The sequence below is a fragment of the Hordeum vulgare genome, chromosome 6H (genome assembly GCF_904849725.1).
Source record: "Hordeum vulgare subsp. vulgare chromosome 6H, MorexV3_pseudomolecules_assembly, whole genome shotgun sequence".
NCBI classification, from domain to species: Eukaryota; Viridiplantae; Streptophyta; class Magnoliopsida; order Poales; family Poaceae; genus Hordeum; species Hordeum vulgare.
In genome coordinates, this window is record NC_058523.1 from 498,511,998 (window position 1) to 498,537,600 (window position 25,603).

Here is a 25,603-nt window from a genome sequence, read left to right on the forward strand (position 1 = left end):
CCGGGACCACCTCCGGTGGTCCCGGTGGTCCGGTACGTTACCGGTGATGCCCGAAACACTTCCGGTGTCCGAAACCATCCATCCTATATATCAATCTTTACCTCCGGACCATTCCGGAGCTCCTCGTGACGTCCGGGATCTCATCCGAGACTCCGAACAACTTTAGGTAACCTCGTATAACAATTCCCTATAACCCTAGCGTCATCGAACCTTAAGTGTGTAGACCCTACGGGTTCGGGAGACAGGCAGACATGACCAAGACACCTCTCTGGCAATAACCATCAGCGGGGTCTGGATACCCATGGTGGCTCCCACTAACTCCACGATGATCTCATCGGATGAACCACGATGTCAAGGATTCAATCAATCCCGTATACGATTCCCTTTGTCTGTCGGTATAGAACTTGCCCGAGATTCGATCGTCGGTATACCTATACCTTGTTCAATCTCGTTACCGGTAAGTCTCTTTACTCGTTCCGTAGCACTTCATCGTGTGACCAACTCCTTAGTCACATTGAGCTCATGATGATGTTCTACCAAGTGGGCCCAGAGATACCTCTCCGTCACACGGAGTGACAAATCCCGATCTCGATTCGTGCCAACCCAACAGACACTTTCGGAGGTACCCGTAGTGCACCTTTATAGTCACCCAGTTACGTTGTGACGTTTGATACACCCAAAGCACTCCTACGGTATCCGGGAGTTGCACAATCTCACGGTCGAAGGAAAAGATACTTGACATTAGAAAAGCATTAGCATACGAACAATACGATCTAGTGCTAGGCTTAGGATTGGGTCTTTTCCATCACATTATTCTCCCAATGATGTGATCCCGTTATCAACGACATCTAATGCCCATGATCAGGAAACCATGATCATCTATTGACTAACGAGCTAGCCAACTAGAGGCTTGCTAGGGACACATTGTGATCTATTCATTCACACATGTATTACTGTTTCCTGTTAATACAATTATAGCATGAACGATAGACGATTATCATGAACAAGGAAATATGATAATAACCATTTTATTATTGCCTCTAGGGCATATTTTCAACACACGATTAGTCCGCAGGGATACTGTCATCAATCACCAAAACCACTTAAGGAGAAATATGCCCTAAGAGCAAGCCTAGTCATGAATTATTTGAAATGCTCAATGCACACATTAGTCCGCAGGGGTACTGTCATTAATCACCAAAACCACTTAAGGAGAAATTTGCCCTAAGAGCAACTCCAACGGGCCGACCCAAACGGACGGCGTATTTGTCCGCTTTTTGTCCGTTTGGGTCGGCCGCCCGCCCGGCGTCCGCCCTGTTTTAGATTTGGGTCGGTAGTGCGCCCAACGCGCCGACCCATTTCATGTGCGCAATCAACATATTTAAAAAAAGGCCCACGATTGATCATGCTAGCGGCCATGTTTCATGCCAGGACCATGCCAGCGTCGGCATACAATGCCGGCCATAAAAAATAGCACCACAGTAATGTTGGCATACAATGCCAGCCGGCCGACACACATGCCATCACACAAAAAAACGGTGGGACTTGAGTTCGACCACGCCATCACGGCCCCGTGGTCATGCCAGCACACCTGCCGGCATCCAAAAAATATGGCGCTCGCCGCCATAGATCACTCATTGTCGAACTTGAGCATGTTGGCCTGGATCTTCTCGAACCACGGCCTCTTCCTTGGCGACACGGTGTTGAGATCCACCTACATGATCTCCACCCCGGTCATCATGCTCGCGAGAGCCACTTCTTTGGCCTTGGTCTTGGCGTTGGTGGCCTCCATCTCTAGCATCTTGGCTTGCTTCTCTGCCTCCATCTCAATCATCCGTACTTGCTTCTCCGCCTCCATGTCAGGCCTCATCCTTTGGATCTCCAAGAAGGCGTTTATTTGCTCTTCTCTTTCTTTGTCGGCGCTTCTCCTCCCTTGAGTCCTTCTTGGTGATCACGCCCTCCACGGTTGTGATCAAGGCGATCAACACCGCATCCCGCTTGTCCACCTTCTTGGAGTTGGTCTTCCCCCTCGGTCGAGCCTTCTCGCCATTCCCAACCTCCTCCACAGCTTGCTTCCCACCACGCGACTTGAGGCCAACATATTGCGCCTTGAACTTCTCCTCATCTTTGATCACCCTAAAGCAATGGGAGAGGTTGAAGCACTTGCCATTGCGTTGAGGTCGATGGTTGTGGGTGCGGGCGTGGAAGGCGCGACCACGCTCACCTCGGGCGAGCACTCCCCCGAGAGGCGGGAGGCCTGCGGGTAGACGTGGAAGCCGGGCACCGGGTTGCAAGCAGGTGTGCGGGGCGACTCGGGCAGCAGCGCCCGAGGGAAGGCGGATGATGTTGGAAATATGCCCTAGAGGCAATAATAAATTAGTTATTATTATATTTCTTAGTTCATGATAATCGTTTATTATCCATGCTATAATTGTATTGATTGGAAACACAATACTTGTGTGGATACATAGACAAAACACTATCCCTGGTAAGCCTCTAGTTGACTAGCTCGTTGATGAAAGATGGTCAAGGTTTCCTGGCCATAGGCAAGTGTTGTCACTTGATAACGGGATCACATCATTAGGAGAATCATGTGATGGACTAGACCCAAACTAATAGACGTAGCATGTTGATCGTGTCATTTTGTTGCTACTGTTTTCTGCGTGTCAAGTATTTGTTCCTATGACCATGAGATCATATAACTCACGGACACCGGAGGAATGCTTTGTGTGTATCAAACGTCGCAACGTAACTGGGTGACTATAAAGATGCTCTACAGGTATCTCCGAAGGTGTTCGTTGAGTTAGTATGGATCGAGACTGGGATTTGTCACTCCGTATGACGGAGAGGTACCTCGGGGCCCACTCGGTAATACAACATCACACACAAGCTTTGCAAGCAATGTGACTTAGTGTAAGTTGCGGGATCTTGTATTACGGAACGAGTAAAGAGACTTGCCGGTAAACGAGATTGAAATAGGTATGCGGATACTGACGATCGAATCTCGGGCAAGTAACATACCGAAGGACAAAGGGAATGACATACGGGATTATGTGAATCCTTGGCACTAAGGTTCAAACGATAAGATCTTCGTAGAATATGTAGGATCCAATATGGGCATCCAGGTCCCGCTATTGGATATTGACCGAGGAGTCACTCGGGTCATGTCTACATAGTTCTCGAACCCGCAGGGTCTGCACACTTAAGGTTCGACGTTGTTTTATGCGTATTTGAGTTATATGGTTGGTTACCGAATGTTGTTCGGAGTCCCGGATGACATCACGGACGTCACAAGGGTTTCCGGAATGGTCCGGAAACGAAGATTGATATATAGGATTACCTCATTTGGTTACCGGAAGGTTTTTCGTGCATTACCGAAAAAGTTTAGGGCTCATCGCTAGTGTACTGGGAGTGCCGGGAGGGGTGCCGGGGACCATCAGGAGGGGTGTGACGCCCCAAGGGGTCTCATGGGCTATGGGAAGAGATAAACCAGCCCCTAGTGGGCTGGAATAAGTTCCCACTAAGGCCCATAAGGTTTGAGAAGGAAAAAACACAAGATGGAAAGAGTTTCCAAGTGGGAAGCTGGAATCCTACTCCAAGTAGGATTGGAGTAGGACTCCTCCACCTCCAATTTCGGCCAAACCTTTAGGTTTTGAGGCTGCCTCCTCCCCTCCCTCCCTCCTATATATAGTGGGGTTTTAGGGCTGATTTGAGACAACTTTGCCACGGCAGCCCGACCACATATCTCCACGGTTTTACCTCTAGATCGCGTTTCTGCGGAGCTCGGGCGGAGCCCTGCTGAGACGAGATCATCACCAACCTCCGGAGCGCCGTCACGCTGCCGGAGAACTCATCTACCTCGCCATCTCTCTTGCTGGATCAAGAAGGCCGGGATCATCGTCGAGCTGTATGTGTGCTGAACGCGGAGGTGCCGTCCGTTCGGCACTAGATCGTGGGACTGATCGCGGGACGGTTCGCGGGCGGATCGAGGGACGTGAGGACGTTCCACTACATCAACCACGTTCACTAACGCTTCTGATGTACGGTCTACAAGGGTACGTAGATCACTCATCCCCTCTCGTAGATGGACATCACCATGATAGGGCTTCGTGCGCGTAGGAAAATTTTTGTTTCCCATGCGACGTTCCCCAACAGATGAGCCAGTGCTGACCGCGGCGGATGAGACGGTGCTGACCGCGGGGCCACAACGGTGTTGACGAGGCCGTGCTGGCTAGGGTTTAACCCCAACATGCAGAGCGCCTCCCTCATTGCCGCCGCGACGTGGGCGTTGGTGACCTGCTGCTGCGCGGCAGCCGCCGCGATGGATTCATCCCTCGCGCCCGCCACATGCCTCCGGTCCTTCCTCTTGGCCAACTCCTTTGCCCGTTGTTCGGCCGTCAGCACCTTCCTCGGCTTCGGCGCGGCGGCCTTTCGGGAGGCGCGAGGCTTCCCTTTGTCGGACACGAGGGAGGCCAGGCCGATGGTGGCGTTGAGGTCGAGGTCGAGGTCGTCGTCCATGGCGGGCGCGGGGCGGGAGCGCGCGCCGGCGGGAGGTTTTTTTGGGGGAAATGGCGGTGGAAGCCACCGACCGAAAGGGCCCAGGGAGAGGAGTAGGCGCTCGCGCGGGCGTCCGTCTCGTGTCCGCGCCGATGAAAATCCGGCCCAAAATTGGATCGGGAATGGATCGCCAGGCGGACGCCAAGCGGATGTGCGTCCGTTTGGGTCGGCGCGTTGGGCCGACTTTTGTGTCCGCGCCGACCCAAACGGACGACGACGGACGAAATGGGTCGCCCCATTGGAGTTGGTCTAACACCATGGATCTGAACAGCTAGATCTATTTGGCGATGTGATGGCGCTCATGACGGCATACAAAGTATCAAACCTGGTGTTGGATCTCGGCAAACTTTAAGGTGGTACGGGAGTGCCTTCTCTCTTCGCCATGCCTCGTACGGGGGTTCTTCCTTCATGTTGGTATGTGTGCAACATATCTTTGCAACCTGTTCCCTAGGCACACCCATGTTGACTTTTTGCAAGCGTGTGTATGTCATGCCTTTTGCTGCTCCTGTGGCCCATAGTGGTGTGTGTTGTTTTTAGAAATTATGGTTCGGTCTTTGATCGCTCTTTAGTGACTAAATTTCTTTGGCGATGAGGTAAACCGAGTTTGTCATGGGTTGACTAAGGAGGTGAAGTTGAAAGACTTTGGATACTACAATATACTATTTTTTCTTCTTGTTTTGAGTTTTTCAAAAAATGTATTCTTTGATTGATGTTTGTCAGATATAATGCAAAGCCATAATGTATATGCGGGCACTTTAAATCTGCATTGCTAGCACATAAAGAGTCTGGTTTCGATAATAACCCCGACAGAAGGTTGGAGTGCGGGTTATTTGCACGGTTCCGAAGGGCTGAAAGTGAGCAAAAAACGCAGGCGAGGCCCACACTGCAGTAGCACGCGATCTACAGGCCGACTCGGTCTCGAGTAGTGGACCTATTTAGTGCCCGACCCTCCCTACGATCGCTAGATAAAATAAGAAATAAGAGGGCCACAGCTGGTGGCGCTGGTGGTCGTCGGGTCTGCTGGTGGCCACGATCGCTAGATAAAATAAGAAATAAGGGGGGGTCCGGTCTGCTGGTGGCGCTGGGGAGGTCGTCGGGTGCTTCTGGGGTGGTGGCCGGCGGTCGCCGGTGCGAGATGCCGGGGCGGCGGCCTCGGGAGGTGGTGGCTGCGATCTTGTTGCGGAGTTCTCTCCCTAGTCCCTACACACCCTCAGATACAGTTCTTCGGGTGAAAACCGTAGGCCCGGTTGGGTCGGACGACGGCCTCGGCATAGTCGCTTCCTCCTTGGAGGCGTCGTCTTGAAGAGCTTTGGATCTTGTTTGCACTCTCCACGGGCTAGACGCTCACGACATTGCAGTCGGCTGGGGCTCGTTCGACAATATGGATGATCTGCGCGGCTTCTTGTGTGGCAATGATGGCCCCTTCAAGCGGAGTAGGATTTGCTATTGGGTTCTGGTAGTCGGTCTCATCCGGCGTGCTCGAGGGGTCGCCGTGCCTCTCTTGTCTTCTGAAGTTGGAGCTGTTTGAGGAGGAACCTTGCGGCGACGATGACGTGAAGACGGCTGGTCAATTCTGGCACTGGCTCGGCACAGGTCCAGTGTTTTTTATCCTATAATGCTCGTCGGCTGAGTCGAAGCTGCCTGGTCACCGACGTGTGTGGTGGACTGTTTGGCGTTGTCCGACGCAGGCCTCTACGCTCGTCTGCAATGGAGGCTACATCGGTGGTCATTGATGGTGAAGTTGGAGTCGCCCTCGCGGAGGCGTGATGACGATGACGCCGGATTACAACCTCGACGAAGCTCTTCCCCTTGGCGGCGTGTGTGCGTTCTTGTGTAGGTTGCCAGGTCGCCCTGTTTGCCTTGTTGTGGTGGGCACATTGTGACGGTTTTAGCCCGGTTGGTGGCGCTGGGGAGGTCGTCGGGTGCTTCTGGGGTGGTGGCCGGCGGCTCGCCGGTGCGAGATGCCGAGCGACCTCGGGAGGTGGTGGCTGCGATCTTGTTGCGGAGTTCTCTCCCTAGTCCCTACACACCCTCAGATACAATTCTTCGGGTGAAAACCTTAGGCCCGGTTGGGTCGGACGACGGCGTCGGCATCGTCGCTTCCTCCTTGGGGGCGTCGTCTTGAAGAGCTTTGGATCTTGTTTGCACTCTCCAGGGGCTAGACGCTCGCGGCATTGCAGTCGGCTGGGGCTCGTCCGACAATGTGGATAATTTGCGCGGCTTCTTGTGTGGCAATGATGGCCCCTTCAAGCGGAGTAGGATTTGCTGTTGGGTTCTGGTAGTCGGTCTCATCCGGCGTGCTCGAGGGGTCGTCGTGCCTCTCTTGTCTTCTGGAGTTGGAGCTGTTTGAGGAGGAACCTTGCGGCGACGATGACGTGAAGACGGCTGGTCGATTTTGGCGCTGGCTCGGCGCAGGTCCAGTGTTTTTTATCCTATAATGCTCGTCGGCTGAGTCGAAGCTGCCTGGTCACCTACGTGTGTGGTGGACTGTTTGGCGTTGTCCGACGCAGGCCTCTACGCTCGTCTGCGATGGAGTCTACATCGGTGGTCATTGATGGTGAAGTTGGAGTCGCCCTCGCGGAGGCGTGATGACGTTAACGCCGGATTACAACCTCGACGAAGCTCTTCCCCTTGGCGGCGTGTGTGCGTTCTTGTGTAGGTTGCCAGGTCGCCCTGTTTCCCTTGTTGTGGTGGGCGCATTGTGACGGTTTTAGCCCGGTTTTCCGATTATTAACCGGGCAACTCTCTTCGACATTTTTTTAATGAGATGGGTACCTAAAGAACCGCGTTTCAAAAAAAAACTATAGGCACCTTTCCATTCTTGTGGCAGTGAATTCATGTTCGTAATGGAATACTCCCTCCGTCCTATACCATCCTATAATGATATAAGACATTATTACATTTAATATATGAGTGTGCGTAGTTCAATTTCTTGACCGATTCACCAAGCAGTATTTGGTTGCTTTTGATGGATTGCTTACTACTATGTCCATGTATTGGATGTCAACATGTGTAGGCATCATTTGTTAATATTGGACAAATTCATTCCATCATTTTCTTCTTGTTCTTTGTCATAATGCCCATTCTGGAACGAGTTGGAAGAGGAGCGGGAACAACAAAAACCACCACATCACTCTTTCCTTTCTTTGGTGCTACCTTGTTTCTTCAAGGGATGGGGCTTGGGTGTATAATAACCCTTCTTTTCAGTATGCCCGGAAACAACTTCTAGCTCAATTAGGATCAAAGGTAGGAACCTCACGTGTAAGGATAAAGTAAGGGAATTGATAGAGAAAATTATAGACCTAGACAGGATAGGCAAATTGATAAAAAGAATAGAGATCATGAGTATATTGGATGTAATAACGGATGGGAAATTTTGGAACCTGGGTGTATATACACCCTATATGCAAAAACAAATTAGCAATTCAACAAAATGTCAAAAAATAAAAAAATATTTTTGAAATAAATTTGATATTTCATTGTACTTGTGAGAAAAATTGCATAAAAAGAAAATTACACTTTGACTTCTTTTCAAAAAAAGACAATTTTTTGGTCAAAATAGTGTGAATAGTGACCTATAATAACAAAAAAAATTGACTTTTTTGCCCAGATGTTGATGTTGACTTTTTTTCATGAAAATTTATATACTAGTGCAAAACAAAGTCAAGTTTAATCTAGAAATACTTCAAAATTATTTTAACTTTTTAATTAATTATCAAAATATATTTTTCATATAGGACCCATAGGAACCAAAGTGTATTTTCATAAAATAACTTCTTATATTATGGGACAGAGGAATTGTCTCTCTAGTCCAGCAATGTACTCTAGTACGAGCATGACTGCAAATCGGATCAATGGACTCGAAGATCATGTGCACGTCGGTCATAAGTAGGGCGGCGCCCGATCCGTCCCGCTCCATAGTATAATCAGATCAGGTTAGTTGTATTTTTCTGTAGCGATTTGGTTTACTTTTAAACTAATTTCATCTTTTGCGGGCTTATGCGGGACCCCGCCCTGCATCCCTAGTCATAAGTCCATTGCAATAGAATATCGAATCACCTCCAGTAAAAGGCAATCTAATGATGGTTGGTAACCTGGCACATTCATGATTCATTCATCTAGCTAGTGATGAAAAATCAGAGCTCTTTTTCACGGCCTAGCTTGTCAATCGTCATAATAGACCATGGCAAGTCTTGGTCTTGCAAGACTTCGTGATAGCTACACATCGCATACACATAGTTTGGTCCGCGCGCGACTCTTGCATAATGCCGCTCCCAGATTCACATCAAAGAGATTACGGGTGGCACGCTGGATGCTGGACAGGTGCAGCCTCTTTGGCACACTTTCTTTTTAGCCTTTTGTACCCTTTTTCTTTGGAGTTTGGACCAAATGTCCGGATGGTTTATTTGATCGGGCTTTTCAGTTCTTTGTCATGTTTGGATCCTCTAACTCGGTTAGATGTTAGAGTTAGATTCTAACCCTGTATTAACCCTGAACTAACTTTAATTAAAGAGGTGTTTGGATGGCATGGTTAGATTGTCAATAAATGCGCTTTTTCAATCATTTGACTCCTTTAACCAGGATTTGGTGTGCTGGAGGTAGAGGGAAAAGTATTTTTTTTCTTGATCCCATCTAACTCTAACCTAAATAAGCACCTCTTGGCTGTGTTAGTTCTATTGAGTGGGTTAGATGCATCTAACCAACTTCAATCCTCTCGTTTGGATGTTTTGAGGTTAGTTCAATCCAATCTAACCAACTATAACTCTAACCCATGGATCCAAACAGGACCTTTCTCCCACTATATAACTGTCAGCCGCAACATGATTCTACCCACGTCATTGGCTGTTACTTTCTTTATTTTATAAAGCAGTCGTCATCGGTGACACTAGAGTAAGGGAAAGTGCCCTTTTGAGCTCGAGCTCAAATGCACGCGCATGAAGAGTAAAATCAAAAACAATTCAAAAACATTTAAAAAATCATTTTTTTTGTGGTGAACTTTGTCAAAAGTTCCGAGTGCTTGCAAATTTTCATCATTAGATAACATTCGAGTAAGACATCACAAAAATATATATTAATATTTCAAAATGCTTTTAAAAGTAGCATTTTCAGAGCATCATATTTGTTTTTTTGTCACGCCTTACTCGAATCAGATCTAATGCTGAAACTTTGCAAGCACTTAGAACTTTTGCCAAAGTTCATCATAAAAAAATCAGAATTTTTTGAAATGTTTTTAATTTTACTGTTCATGCCAGTGCATTTGAGCTCGGACTCAAATACTCCACGTCCGTGCATATGCTTCTTCATATCCTCATCTCCGCCACGATCTGGAGAGGGGGTCGCGAGTTGTCTGGTGGTCGATAGGGCGCGACCGGTGTGGATCATAGGAGGCCGTGGGTTTCACCTTTCACCAGATGGGGTGGGGTGTGCTTCGAGTTGGACAGAAGGTTGGAATGCGGGTTATTTACGCAGTTCTGAAGTGGCACGCGATCGACAGACCGACATGAAACGTTTCGTTACGGCGCGCCGGCCGAACGCTTCGGCCGGTCGCGCGTGACCCGCGCGCTGGTTTGTCAGTATATGCAATAAAAAAAATTCAAATTTGCTACAAACGTGGTAATTTTTGCTACAATCATTTTTTATTTTTGTTACAATTTGTTCATTAAAAAGCTACATGCACGTTTGGTTGTAACTCGAGTTCGTTGAATCTTTTGCTACAACCGTGTTAATTTTTGCTACAACCGGCATCATTTTTTACTGCAACCGTTCACTAAAAAAGTTGCATACACGTTTGTCAGAGTTGCAACCCGAGTTCATCGGATTGTTTTGCTACAACCTTTTTTTTATTTTGTTACCACGCATTATCAGATTTATTTTTTTGCTACAATCACGTAGATATTTTTTTGCTATAATTAAATTTTTGTTGCAACCGTTGATAAAAATTATTACATCGTGGACAAAATTTATATTGTATTGACAAATATTGCTGCATGATAATCTAACGGTGCGGCCCGCGTAAAAAAAAAGACGTAGCGGATCGGACAGCCAGCGCCTCGCCGGCCGAACGATTCGACCCGCGGGCGGCGCAGAGCATTGCCCCAGACCGACTCGGTCTGGAGTACTAGACCTATTTAGTGCCCGACCCTCCCCACGATCGCTAGACCAGATCAATTGCCCTTATCTCCGCTGCCGCCTGCAAGCTCACAAGACCAGATCAATTGCCCTTATCTGACCAAAATCGCATCTTTTGTCTCCGGTTTGTATAGGATGCCTAAGCGAAGATGGCAGGGCGACGAAATTCAGCCCAACTACCACGACCGCGGCGCTAACAAACCCAAGAGCATCTATCTTGTTCTAGATGACTGGCACGGGGGCTTCACCATTCGCAAGCTTGATGCTGACAGTCCTGACCTGAGCGCGCCCCCTGTCTTCCGGCTAGCGTCGCCTCTGAACAACCATGCCATGGACTTTGCCGCTCTGGGCAGCAACATTATAGCCACCAGCAACCAATGTGCTGCAACTCTAGTCTTTGACACGGAAGCAGACGCGCTGGCCATCGGCAATCCCCTCCCGGATGCACTCCTCAGTTCCCTCAACTTCTTTGTCACAGCTGACGACATGTTATTTGCGTTTGCCTACTACTTCACGTCGCGGCCTCCCTCCTTCGAAGTCATGACCACCGCCAAGGAGGACGAGGTGCGCTCTTTGTGCCCAAGCACTGACTGGTCCTGGAAAAGCATCCCAGCTCCCTTCACCAAGCATCAAAGGATTGTATCCTACGCCCTTCACCGGGACAGACGCACCATATTCGTGTCTGTGCATGACCGAAATGGCAGCGGCACCGGCACGTTCTCCTTTGACAGCGAGAACCGTGAGTGGAGGCGCCATGGGGAATGGATGCTCCCTTTCCACTGCCAAGGTTACTTCGACGCAGACCTAGATGCATGGGTTGGGTTACACCCGGATGGCTACATCTGCTCCTGCCAACTTCCCCCCCTAAGCACCACCACCACCATGCAGCAGCCTAGCTGGAAGATTTCCAATGAGCAAAACCTGTGGAGCCCAATACATCAAGCGTCTAAATCCGAAGGGGCTAGTCTCACATACTTGGGCAACTCCAAGTTTTTCCTTGTTGATTGCGACGTGGCAGATGGATTTGAGTTCCAGGATGCCTTTAATGACCCTCATGGCTTCGTTCTCAACATGACCACGTTTCGTCTCAAGTACAATCACGAGGGCAAGCTGAGAATCATCGACAGAAACACTACCTCTTGTCCTGTCTCTAGGCAACTCTCGTCTTTTTCTCCCGTAGCGTTCTGGATGTAGCTAGCAAGGGAAAAAAAATGCACCTTCTGTTTTCATTTATTTAGCTGTATGTCATGCATACCAGCTATTCGTCCTATCTGTAAATTACTCCCTCCACTTTTCTATATATAAATTGGTCTAGTTTTGACCATTGATTCTAGCAACAAGGTATGCTTTCTGTGGCATGTAACATATATTTTCTTTCTCAAATCAGTGATCGAAGTTATACCCAAATTATGAAATGGCCCTGTATAAAAAAAGAGGGAGTATGATTTGAATCAATAAAATGCAAACTGGTTATTATGTGGAAACTTTTTGAGCTCTTAATAGTCAATTCTGCAAATGCAGAAATAAATCGATGCATGGATGCCTATAACTATGAGTTTCAGAAACTTATGATAATTTTTTGTAATGATAAATATATGTGTGGACTGAAATCTATCATCTTGATTAATACAACTTACATATTTTGATCTTATCCGCCATCACAATAAATAAATAATATCTCTGCAGTTCTCTCTTGCTTTTTCCTTAAGGAAAAATCCCCAGGGGGCTCTCTCCGCATTGTAACTTCAAGTAATGTTGCAAACTGGAGTGTAAGATAGACATATTCAAGGAAAGGTTCTGCGATAATTAAGAAATATTCTGGCATGGTTGCCTTTATCGCATTGCTACATTTCATCCTAGGATGCAATTTTCTTGGCCAATCAAGTAATGGCAAATGTTGATTCCTCAGATGCCTTGCATTTTCTATGTTTGGGCATTTTTTATTACAAATAACTGGCTTATTTATAGGGCATTTTGGTAAACTACAGTAACATAAATTAGAAGTAGATACCTAAAGGTAGAGAATGAAATCACTGCCTATACAAATACTAAATTCTATTTTGTATATACAAAATCCATCTGGTGATGTTATTCAGTCAAATGCCATGAGAAGATTTTAAAAATGAGAAAAGAAGAGAGATATGCACTTCAGATGTACTCATGTTGTATTTCTGTAAAAGATTTTTGCACACGTGTTGTTGATAAGCAGGACGCTATGAAACCGAAAGCATGACTGACTTATCACTTGGTTTAGAAACATGTATCTGGGAGCAATTTATTTCTATGTAAATGTGTGTTGTCTGACATACAAGTCATGCCATGTGTATGAACCAAACCTTAAAGCTGATCATTTTTCCGATACTACTACACTGTAAGAAAACCATGATGGTACTTGGCAATGTAGATAATCAATGGGTCATGGCACAAGTAGAGGTTCTGAATTTTTTTGCTTTGAACTTGAGAATCTAGCAAACTGAAACATGTAAAGTTGGTTCTGAAAATAGCTCTGTCTCTGTATTGGTTCCAGGTAATTGTTCAACAAGAGTTGACATGTACATATGTTGTGTTGCAGGATGTGTTATTAAAGTTAATGTTATGTATCTTTCCATGTTCTCTTTTTGGTTTTAACGGCCATTATGTTATGATTCTAACTAGAAATTTGAACAAACAATAATTTATAATTTTACTTAAAAATATCCTTTTGAAGTATGCTAGATTGTACAAAATATGTAGAAATATTGGGATTTTATTGTCGGTGTCTTCAGCCGCAGTGAGATACAACAACAACCAAGCCTTTCAGTCCCAAACAAGTTGGGGTAGGCTAGAGTTGAAACCCATAAGATCTCGAAACCAAGTCATGGCTGTGGAACGTGGATAGCTAACTTCCACACACCCCTGTCCATGGCTAAGTCTTTGTCGATATTCCAAACCTTCAGGTCTCTCTTAACGGACTCCTCCCATGTCAAGTTTGGTCTACCACGACCCCTCTTAACATTCTCAGCACGCTTTATCCGTCCGCTATGCACCGGCGCTTCCGATGGCCTTCGTTGAATATGTCCAAACCATCTGAGACGATGCTCGACCAACTTCTCTTCAATCGGTGCTACCCCAAGTCTCTCTCGTATATCGTCATTCCGTACCCGATCCTTCCTTGTGTGGCCACATATCCATCTCAACATGCGCATCTCTGCTACACCCAACTATTGGATATGTCGTCTCTTGGTTGGCCAACACTCCGCGCCATACAACATCGCAGGTCGGATAGCTGTCCTATAAAACCTGCCTTTTAGCTTTTGTGGCACTCTCTTATCACGGAGTACGCTAGAAGCTTGGCGCCACTTCATCCACCCAACCTTGATTCGGTGGCCCACGTCTTCATCGATATCGCCATCCTTCTGCAACATGGATCCCAAATATCGAAACGTGTCTCTCTCCGGTACCACCTGCCCATCAAGGCTAACCTCTCCATCCTCGTGCCTAGTAGCACTAAAACTGCACCTCATGTATTCAGTTTTAGTTCTACTAAGCCTAAAACCTTTCGATTCTAGAGTCCGCCTCCATAACTCTAACTTTCTATTAACCCCCGTTCGGCTATCATCGACTAGCACCACATCATCCGCAAAGAGCATACACCATGGGATATCTCCTTGTATATCCCTTGTGACCTCATCCATCACCAAATCAAAAAAGATAAGGGCTCAAAGCTGACCCTTGGTGTAGCCCTATTCTAATCGGAAAGTCATCGGTGTCGCCATCACTTGTTCGAACACTTGTCACAACATTATCATACATATCCTTGATGAGGGTAATGTACTTTATTGGGACTTTGTGTTTCTCCAAAGCCCACCACATGACATTCCGAGGTATCTTATCATAGGCCTTCTCCAAATCAATGAACACCATATGAAGGTCCTTCTTTTGCTCCCTGTATCTATCCATCAGCTGTTGTACCAAGAAGATGGCTTCCATGGTAGACCTCCCAGGCATGAAACCAAATTGGTTTTTGGTCACGCTTGTTAACCTTCTTAAGCGGTGTTCAATGACTCTCTCACATAGCTTCATAGTATGGCTCATTAGCTTGATTCCGCGGTAATTAGTACAACTTTGAACATCCCCCTTGTTCTTAAAGATTGGTACTAAAATACTCCGCCTCCATTCTTCAGGCATCTTGTTTGACCGAAAAATGAGGTTGAAAAGCTTAGTTAGCCATACTATCGCTATGTCTCCAAGGCCTCTCCACACCTCGATGGGGATACCATCAGGACCCATCGCTTTGCCTACTTTCATCCTTTTTAACGCCTCCTTAACCTCACACTCCTGGATAGGTCGCACAAAGCACATGCTGGTATCATCAAAGGAGTCGTCTAGCTCAATGGTAGAGCTATCAACCTCTCCATTGTAAAGGTTGTCAAAGTACTCCCGCCATCTACGCTTGATCGCCTCATCCTTCACAAGAAGCTGATCATCTCCGTCCTTGATGCATTTGACTTCGCCGACATCCCTCGTCTTCCTCTCCCTAATCTTGGCCATCTTATAGATGTCCCTTTCGCCTTCCTTAGTGTTTAAACGTTGGTAGAGGTCCTCATACGCCCGACCTCTCGCTTCACTCACCACCCGCTTTGCTGCCTTCTTCGCCACCTTATACTTCTCCATGTTAGCTGCACTCCTATCCAGATATAGGCATCTGAAACAGTCCTTCTTCTCCCTAATAACCTTCTGGACCTCATCGTTCCACCACCAGGTGTCCTTAGCTTCCCTTCTACTTCCCTTGGTCACCCCAAACTCCTCTACAGCGACCTTCCGCAAGAAGGTCGCCATACTCGTCCACATCAAGTTTGCATCGCCTCCTTCCTCCCAAGGGCCCTCCTTAATGACCCTCTCCTTGAAAGCCTCGGATGCCTCCCCCTTGAGCTTCCACCACTTCGTTCTAGCGACTTTGGCGCGCTTATCCCGTTGGACACGAATCCTAAAGCGGAAGTCAACAACCACAAGCTTATGTTGAGGGACAACACTCTCTCCAGGTATCGCTTTACAATCAATGCAAGCGCGTCTGTCTTCTCTTCTAGAGAGGAGAAAATCAATCTGGCTAGAGTGTAGACCACTACTAAACGTCACTAGATGGGATTCTCTCTTGCTAAAGAGGGTGTTAGCTACAACCATGTCGTAGGCTAGAGCGAAGCTCAGGACATCTTCTCCTTCTTGGTTCCTGATGCCATAGCCAAAGCCCCCATGCACCCTTTCAAAACCTGTGTTAGATGTACCCACATGGCCATTGAGGTCTCCTCCTATGAAGAGCTTCTCACCAATAGGTACCCTCCTAACCAAGTCCTCCAGGCCTTCCCAGAACTCCCTCTTGGTGCTCTCATTGTGGCCTACTTGCGGGGCATACGCGCTGATAACATTGAGGACTAAGTCCCCAACTACCAGCTTGACAAGGATCATCCGGTACCCTTGCCTCTTAACGTCCACAACTCCATCCCTAAGGCTCTTGTTGACCAAGATGCCTACTCCATTCTTGTTTGAAGTTGTCCCCGTGTACCACAACTTGAAGCCGGTATCCTCCACATCCTTCGCCTTTTGTCCCTTCCATTTGGTCTCTTGGACACATAGGACATCAACACGCCTCCTCACCGCCGTATCAACTAGCTCTCGTAACTTACCCGTCAGGGACCCTACGTTCCAGCTACCTAAGCGTATCCTCCTAGGCTCGGCTAACTTCCTTATCCTCCGCACTCGTCGAGTCAAATGCAAAGACCCTTGCTCATTTTTCACTACACCAGGGCATCGGTGCAGCGCGCCACTAAGGATGCGGCGACCCGACCCTTGCTCACTTATCACCGTATCCATATCAAGATACGGCGCGCCACCAAGGGGGTGACGGCCCGGCCCTTGCCCATTTGACACCACACCCGGGTTCCGATGTGGCGCGTCGCTAAGAGGGTTACGCCCCAACGAGTTTCCTTTGGGTTTCATCTCCATAAGAGTGGCTGGGTTTTTCACGTTGGCTCGCCACGCCTATCACAACCCTCTTCCTTTACCCGGGCTTGGGACCGGCTATGCTGAGACAACATAGGCGGAGTTAAAAAATGCTTATTCAATTATAAAAAACACAACTGGTTCTATAGAAATGTGTGGGAACAGTTCATTTAAGGGAGTCCGCTAAAAATGCTTATTCAACCATAACCAGAAGGCTTTCACAGTTGGCTCCGTTTCCAAGCCCATAAAGTTAATGTCCACTTTCCAGTTTCTCGAAAAGTTTCTAAAGATCCTTTAAAGATCACTACCTGTCTTTTGGCTGAACAAATAAAATGACTCTGCATTAGCAACTGAATAGCTGTTTAATGACAGGTATCCTACAACGCCCTGTCATGGTGCAAGCAATGGCTTGGGTCAAAAGTGAACATAACAAGGACTCCACAGTATTGTACTTTCTGCCCGCTGGTATTGTTCTAAACGTGCAAACTGAAGGCCTTCGTTGTCAATATCCATGTTTTGGCTATTCAAACTGTCGTGACTATTTTTTTGTGGTATATCACAATGTTAATTTTCCCTTCCTAGTAAGCCCTGTGTTCTTTTTGCAGGCAGAACATGATGGACCTGATTTACAAACAAGCATGAATGCTGAACACCATCATGGTGAGGATCTATTTCCAAACATGGCAAGGGCTCCACATGTGAAGTACATAACCTACTATGAGGACGCTAAAAGTATTCCAGGATGGAGAACAGCAGTCTGGGAGCTTGACAAAGGTGCAGAACTGCAATTTCTTTCCCTCATTTATTTTTACGATTTGCAACCTACTACTATGTTCTTCTACGAGGGACTACTTTGGAAGTTTTATGCTGTTACATACTCCCTCCATTCCTAAATATAAGTCTTTTTAAAGATTTCACTAAGAACTACTTTGATTGATGCGCCCATTTCATTAACTAATTTATGTATGTAGTTACAGTACTTCAGGATTTTGTGGTGTTGCTTGTGACACCAAAATCTTCAGCCACGTGGAAGCCACTCGTAGCAGAATTGACTTGATTGTGTTGGAGTTTTGCCATGAGATCACACTGATGTGTACAACTAGACTATAGTTTGGCTGCTTAGCAGCCAGTATGCTCACATTATCAACAGTCTGAAAAGGTACCCCGTAACTCCGTACTACTACTGGATATGTAGGGCCTATTTTGATTGGTCAAGATAATGGTTTGACCGAGAAGAATGGCTCCATCAGTGTAATTAAACATGTATTTTTTTGACTAGCCAATCAAAATATGGCCTGTATAATTTTCCTGGCGGTTAGCTCAGATTGGTTCCCACAATACATCGTTTGCTTGATCTCTACTAGTGTAGTGTACACCTGACGCATATGCTGGGTGTTTCTTTTTCATAAAAAATGTTATGCTATGTTTATGTGTCCTGACGAGTTCATTTTTTTGCGGTAATTTTTCTTGGTAAGCATGATTGCGGCTGCTACCACCTGATTATAAGAGCCGCCTCGTCGGACTAGTCTGCAAATTAAGTCAAACTGTAGGCACCTTTCCATTCTTGTGGCAGTGGATTCGTGATCGTAACGGAATATTCCTCCGTCCTATACCGTTTTATAATAATGTAAGACACTATAACATTTAATATATGAGTGTGCGTAGTTCAAGTTTTTGACCGATTCATCAAAAAATATTTTGGTTGCTTTTGACGGATTGCTTACTAATATTGGATTGGATGTCGGAGGCACCATTTGTTAATATTGGACAAATTCATTCTATCATTTTCTTCTTGTTCTTTGTCATAATGCCCATTCTAGGATGAGTTGGAAGAGGAGCGGGAACAACAAAAACCACCACATCACTCTTTAGAGCAACTCTAGCAGACCCCGCATCCCGCCGGTCCGTAAAAGGCGTTTGCAGTTCGTGTAAAATCGCTTCTGCGGACCGGCGCGGGCTGGCACAAATGCAGACCCCGCATTATGGACTTGTAAAAAAGCATATTTGTGGAATATATTTTTTTACGGGTCGGCTCTGTGGGTTCTGATCTGGCGCAGCTCCACCCGGCCCGTAAAACTTAGATTTGCAACTTAAACTGATCTAGCACAATGCTTTTCTTTGCTTTTGCAACAACATTAGATCCAAAAGATATCACCAAATTTTGGCTAGAATAGCAAAATCAAAGAAAACAAGAATCACAAGTATGCATTTCAGAAAAATTTCCAATTTCCATAATTGCTCCCACTAGTTGAAGCAATATCTTCTCCATGCATTCATTGTTGATCTGCGGATTCTTGATCTTGCTTTCTTCATTCTTCATCTTTGGTTCCAAAGAAGTAGACGTTGCTTCCCCTCTAGTTGCACATGCAGCCGCATCATTGCCTTCGATTATACTACGTAGTGCACTAACTTCTATTAAGTTTCTTTCTATCAACAAATCAATGTATTGGCCTTCCCAAAACCAAAATGAGCATCCATCATCTTACACAAAAGAATGAGCAAGCTCGAAGTGAGCTACCGCAGTTGAAGTAAAGAATGAACTATGGAACAAGCTACCGTAAGTGCACGCACCCCGTCGTTTTCGCATTTGTAAAACACCCATCCGGGATGCGTCGGCGTGTCCGAAGTGAGCCGCAGCACTTGGCGCCGGCAGTCGTCGCACTGTATGAGCGGCATCGGCGGGCCACAAAGACGTTGCGCGAGCGCCGAGCCCGGTGGACGGCCGGACGAGTCCATGCCCGCAAACCTTCGGCGGCGGCGGGCGGACGAACCCGTGCCTGCATGCGGCGATGCGCCTTTGCCTGGGCTGCGGGAGAGGCTCCCCGACCACCCCATCGCTTCGGGCAGCAACTGGCGGCCGGAAAAAGACAAATCCGGCGGCCCGCGATGAAGTGCCGCAGATCTGCTAATCCGGCAGCCCGCTGACGCAGGGGGGAAGGGAGGGGAGGCCTCGTGCGCATGGCGGCCTTCCGGTGTGCTCCTGCCGGTTGTTGTCGCCGGAATCTTGGGCGGCGGCCGGTGGCGGCGCGAGGGGGGAGAGGAGAGGTGGTTGGTGGGAGAAAGCGCGGGATGAAATGTCCCTCACCAACCGCTTTCACATATATACAGGGCACCGCAACCGCGAGGGGAAAACAGCGTTTTCCCGGGTTGGGGTCGGGATTTTCCTCGCCCCCTAAATTTTTTTGCGGATCGTGACGGGATGCGTGGTTTGCTAGAGTTGCTCTTACTTTCTTTGGTGCTACCTTGTTTTCTCAAGGGATGGGGCTGGGGTATATAATAACCCTTCTTTTGAGCATGCCATGGAACAACTCTAACTCAATTTAGGATCAATTGATAAAAAGAATAGAGATCATGAGTATATAGGATGTAGTAATGTCTTATATTATGGGATGGAGGAAGGAGAATGGCGTTTAGGCACCCGGGAGCCATGAAGGCCGAAATATTTGAAAAAAAACAAAATTCAAAACAATTGATTTAAAAAAATCTGAAAAAGATTATACAACTAAACAAGTGTATGATCCCTGTGTGTAAAATTTCAGGTCAAAATACTTTGATACGCGACCTGTATAAAAAAGATAAAATCATGGTCTGAAAAGATGAATAGTAGCATGTGTTAAAAAGCTTTAGATTTATCTTTTTTTAATAGCCCTCATTTCAACGTATTTAGTTCTGAAAATTTACACACTTGTGTATTATACTTTCATCTATCTATGTACTGAATTTTTAAAAATGTTAAAATATGAATTTTCATGAAATTTGAAGTTTAAATTTAAAAGTCTTCATGAAGCTCGGCCTTCAAAAGCAATTTCCGATAGAGGGAGTGCCTTTCTAGTTTAGCGAGCATGCCCGCAGATCGGATCAGTGGACTCGAAGATCATGTGCACGACGGTCAAAGTCCACTGCAATAGAATATCGAAGTACTTCTAGTAAAAGGCAATCTAATGGTGGTTGGTAACCTGGTACATTCATGATTCATTCATTTAGCTACACATCACGGTAGACCATGGCAAGTCTTGGTCTTGCAAGACTTCGTGGTAGCTACACATCGCATACAGATAGCTTGGTACGCACAGCTCTTGCATGGTGCCGCTCCCAGGTTCACATCAAAGAAATTACAGGTGGCACGCTGGACGCTGGACAGATGCAACCTCTTCTCTTTGACACACTTTCTTTTCGGCATTTTGTACTCTTTCTCTTTGGAGTTTGGACCAAATGTCCGGATGGTTTACTTGATCAGGCTCTCCGGTCCTTCTCCCATTATCTAATTGTCAACCGTCACATGATTTTACCCGTGCCACTGACTGTTACTTTATTTATATTTTTGTTCTAGTTCTTCTAGTGTTGTCAGTCGTGACGGTAAAACAACCGTCACCGATGACACTGAGATGTTTGTGTTTCTTGAAGAAAAGAAAACACTGAGTCGTTCCCTTTTTCTAGAGGAACAAAACATCTTTCCGGTTAAATTACTCATGAAACTACATCATCAAGCACATCAGTTTGCAGTGCGCGCGCGAGGAAAGACGGAGTGTCAACCCAGAGCGCAAAAGATCTTCCCGCGATGAAACTACATCCCAAACCATTGTGCTTTATCGAAGCAGAAATCGTTTCATACTTTCCACAACGACCACGTAAGAGCCGCATGCGCAACATTAGCACTTTTGTGCACGGGCTAGCAACAACATTCTCAAAAGTGGATCCACTTTTCAAACCTACAAAGCCTAATTCCATTCCACAATTCCAGTGGCAATCATGCAGTAGAAAATAAGTGACTACACTACGGACTTCCATCACAGAAAATATATACCAAAGTCCCTTAAAAAGAATTACATACCAAGTCTGAAACATTTTTGTTTTCGGAACGGAGGCAAAATATTTTCCTCATTCATTGATTGAAAAGAGGATGTAAAAGTCTTTTTCAGATATATAAAATGAATGACAAAAGATTACAACTTAGATCATTGCTCCCCACGCATAATTCTTCCAAAGTGTTTTGCGCCAGCAATGATCCAAAGGTTTAACCAATCCTTTGTAACACTAAACTTCCTAGGTTTAACCAATTCTCTGTAACACTAAACTTCCTAGTTTTACAGAGCTCATATTTAATTGAGGTCTTCAATTATAATTGGGTCACCTGATTTTGATCGGGTCAACAATTTATCAAAGCTTTCTCAACCAATTCTCTAATACTATACACTATGCTTCCTAATTGTTAAGGCCTCACAACTAATTGAGGTATTCAATTTAAAAGCGAGTCAACCGATTTTGACCAGGTCAACACTTTCTCAAGCTCTACCATTCATTTTTTTAATTCATTATGCTCTTTTAATTTTAAAGCTCTTTCATTCAATTAAGGTATTTAATTTTAGATTTGGTTTAGGATTTTGACCTGGCGAGCGATTTTTTCAAATCAATCAGCAACAACCAACATATAAAAACATATCCATCCTGCGCACCTTCTAACCATCGAGAAAAAAAGTGTCATGCTGTGATATTATAGCACCAGTATAGTAGTACATGCGACCATCGACGCAGAAATTTCCCCACATAAATAGGTTAGGAGGCAACACAAATTCACACCAGGAAAGGCCCACCAAATAACTGCATTATAAATAAAATTAAAACAGACTTTATCATCTCCCCACCTGCCAAACTCAATATTACATACGGTGAATTAGTTCTATAGAAAGTCAAATTTCTTTAACTTTGATCAAGTTCAGAGCAAAAATATCGACATCCATAATATTAAACAAAGAAGTATGGAAATTCATTTCATGATGAATTTAAAAATACCGACTTGATACTATGAATTTTGATATATTTCTCTACAAAGTTGATCAAACTTAAAAAAAATACTTTTCAAAGAGTAATACATCTTATATTTCAAAATAAAGTGATTAGTTTTTTGGAAAAACCAAACAACACCGATGGCGCAGCAAAGCGCGCCAAACCCTTCTAGTCCTTGACCATTCTCCAATGTCTCGGAGTGTACCGTCCATTCATGATCTTACTTGCACAATGGGAAAAGGCCACAACTCAGCTAACTATACAAAGGATTATATCGAGGAGCAATATATCAACGAGTAAAATTTAGGGGTCCGACAACTTTGTCACGAGGCCACTAACTCTTGACGTAGTCAAACTAGATGTGATGTCTTAGATTGAATCTACTCTAGGCTAAACTAGAGCTTCGATTCCTCCGTTGTCTTTCACGTCGAAGTCGAAGTTCCCCCTCCTCATCCTAGTCTTGAAGTATCTATAAGTGTGGCCTTGGTTGGTTGGTTCGACTATCCTTTACCTTCGTCTCTAATTTTTGGACAACTCGAACTCCTCCTTGTTTGATAGTTGGAAACCTTCCTTCTTCGGAGGCCATGGGGTAACTATTTGGAGTAGTTACCCGCGAGGATATGACCACTCCGTGAAGCTTGGAACTGGGGCCACCCGAATGGCCTACCTAAGGCTACACGTGACATGATGTGAGAGAAGCCCACTTCCCATAGATACAACACTTGCACACAGTAGGAATCTATATAGGAAAAACACCTAAAGTTAATAACAGAAGCAGAAGAGCTAACACTATGAACCCAGTTAGAACTTCCACATAATAGCACCCCCTCTTCACTTAACCGAAGGGATGAGATGCTGACAATCTTCAACAAACAAACAAAATGTTTGTAGGTTCCACGCAATAACAAAAGAGTAGAACATATCATGTCCTGTTCCTTCTATTTCTTGCATACAACGTGTCTGGGCTTAACCCTCTTCTCCGGCATGGCCACTCTTCCCATCCGTCTCGAACCGCCATCTAGGCACGGGGAGGCAAAGGGAAAATTGGTTGTTTGTCAATGTGTGCTTTCTTTTCGTGTAGATTCTTGTTCGTGTGTCTCAAGGGGCGACGACAACATCGTTACGATGGAATAAGTCCCTCCGATCTCCTTCCCGTCCCAATAGTGCTTGCTTCGAAGTTGGCGACAAGCTTGTAAGGGGTGTGGTCCCATGGATCTGAGCAGCTAGATCTATTTGGCGATGTTATGGTGTCGACGAAGGCATGCACAATATCAAACCCGATGTTGGACCTCGAGAAGCTTTAAGGTGGCATGTGAGTGCCTTCTCTCTTCGTTATGCCTCATATGTTTTTTTTTTCTTTCTGTTGGTTGTTCTGTAACAGATCTTTGCAAGTTGTTCACTAGGCGCGTCTCAGTTGACGTTCTTCAGGCTTTCTTCGGTTACACCCCTTCCCTAGGGGATTGGATGGATTTTTTTTGGAGGGGGTGGGGGGGGGGGTTGACTTCTAGGATACCTAATCCCCCTCAATCTCTGTGAAAAACACCTTCAAATTCATGTCAACCGAACGAAGGCTCAAGGGTTGTGTTATGTCCCGTCAGGCTGCCTCTTGTGGTTTCTATGGCCCAAAATGGTGTGTGTGTGTGTGTGTGTTGTTTTTAGAGATTATTATGGTTCGGTCTTTGCAACTGTTCCTTTCTGACTAAATTTTTGGCGGTAAGGTGAACAAATTTCTTCATGGGTTGGCTAAAAAGGTAGAGTTGAAAGACTTTGGATACTACGATGTACTCCCTCTGTAAACTAATATAATAGTGTTTAGATTACTAAAGTAGTGTTGTAACACTCTTATATTAGTTCACAGAGGGAGTAGTATTATTTTCTCTTCTTGTTTTGAGTTTTTCAAAAAATGGATCCCTTGATATTTGTCAGATATAATGCAAAACCGTCATGCATTTTTCTTCTGATAAAGAAGCAAACCATATTTTCTTCGAAACTAGTTTAACCATAAATTTGTGCTGTACAAATGACGTCCTTCTATTTTTTTTAAAGGACTTGCCAAACGCAAACATAAACATGAGCAGGAGGAAATTACCAAGTCACCCTTGATTTTACATTAACAATCAAGCGACCAGTGAGTACACTCTTGTGCTGTATTTACTATTCAAAGGACAAGTCAGGCCACGCGTCGAACTCCGGGGACCCGAGGTCCGGCAGCCCGTCAAACACGCCCGGCGGTGCGCACTGCGGCGGGTGCGCCGGCGGCTGCACCACGGCCGGGACGTTGCCGGCGGTGGTCGCCGTGTCCGAACGGTGGCCCTGCGGTGCGCCGCCGCAGCCATGCGCGACGGCGGCCAGCGATTGGCTGGCGGCGTGGGCCCGGCGCGGCAGCGGGCGGAAGATGGCTGCCGCCGGGAAGCCGGTGAGCTCCTGCACCATGGCGCGGAAGTTGGACACGTCGGTGGCCACCACGGTGGTGGACGACCGGCGCGACGCCGACGCCGAGTGCTTCCTCCTGGCGCGCCGCGTCGGCTGCTGCCGCTGCGCGTCCGCCGGGACTCGGCCGGCGGCCGTCCGGGTCGCCGCCGTGTTGCATGGCTGGTACCTGGCGCTGGACTCCATGAGATGCGGGTCTCGGTCGTTGCAGGAGTACATCGGCGGGAGGTGTCTAGGAACGGGCTAGCGGCGTATGTCCGCGAACTTGCCTAGGGGGGTCAGTTTGACGTGTGTATTTATAGCATAAACCTAGCAGGAATTGACCTGAAGAATCAATCAACAGTAGCTCTGCTTCGTCTTCAAGCACCAGCAGTGCTGCTGCTGAAGCTGGAACCTGTAGAATTCACTCGTTTTATTTCAGCCTAGAATTGCAGAGTCGTGGTTGTTCTGACTACCATGTGCAATCAGCCACTGCATGGTTAACCTACGTTATCTTTTGGGCGGATTCGATTATAGTTTTGAAAATTAACGTAGCCTTTATGTAGACGCGCATTTCACATGCGTTCTTATCTGTATCACAGTCAGAGTGATTTTTCAAGCTGATTCAGAAACAAGCCAAAAAGTTTCAAAAAAGAGAGAGGAAGAAGCCAGAAACAGGCTGGCCATGCCGGGCAGATCAAACAGTTGGAGGGGATGCGACCGGCCGGTCTATGTTGGTCGGACAATT

General features: G+C 46.3%; 2 protein-coding genes across 2 annotated transcripts; one reads left to right on the forward strand and one right to left on the reverse strand.

Moving 5' to 3' along the window:
- Window positions 1-4,568: 4,568 nt before the first annotated feature.
- LOC123405682 lies at window positions 4,569-17,985 on the forward strand. Its single transcript, XM_045099283.1, has 4 exons — window positions 4,569-4,708; window positions 10,821-11,250; window positions 17,268-17,436; window positions 17,634-17,985. The coding sequence occupies exons 1-4, from the start codon at window positions 4,569-4,571 to the stop codon at window positions 17,717-17,719; spliced, it is 825 nt and encodes a 274-aa protein (XP_044955218.1). The 3' UTR covers window positions 17,720-17,985.
- Window positions 17,986-24,430: 6,445 nt separating this feature from the next.
- Window positions 24,431-25,277, reverse strand: LOC123404701 (VQ motif-containing protein 22-like). The gene has a single exon (XM_045098649.1). The coding sequence runs from the start codon at window positions 25,093-25,095 to the stop codon at window positions 24,601-24,603; it is 495 nt and encodes a 164-aa protein (XP_044954584.1). The 5' UTR covers window positions 25,096-25,277; the 3' UTR covers window positions 24,431-24,600.
- Between the last annotated feature and the right edge of the window lie 326 nt (window positions 25,278-25,603).

What these genes read in the sequence shown, in the direction of transcription:
- LOC123405682 (XM_045099283.1), top strand. Translation starts at nt 4,569, where the DNA reads ATGGCGGTGGAAGCCACCGACCGAAAGGGCCCAGGGAGAGGAGTAGGC. An exon ending in CAGGCGGACGCCAAGCGGAT is followed by an intron (nt 4,709 to 10,820) that starts GTGCGTCCGTTT and finishes CGGTTTGTATAG; the next exon opens with GATGCCTAAGCGAAGATGGC. An exon ending in CCACCGCCAAGGAGGACGAG is followed by an intron (nt 11,251 to 17,267) that starts GTGCGCTCTTTG and finishes TTCTTTTTGCAG; the next exon opens with GCAGAACATGATGGACCTGA.
- LOC123404701 (XM_045098649.1), bottom strand. Translation starts at nt 25,095, where the DNA reads ATGTACTCCTGCAACGACCGAGACCCGCATCTCATGGAGTCCAGCGCC.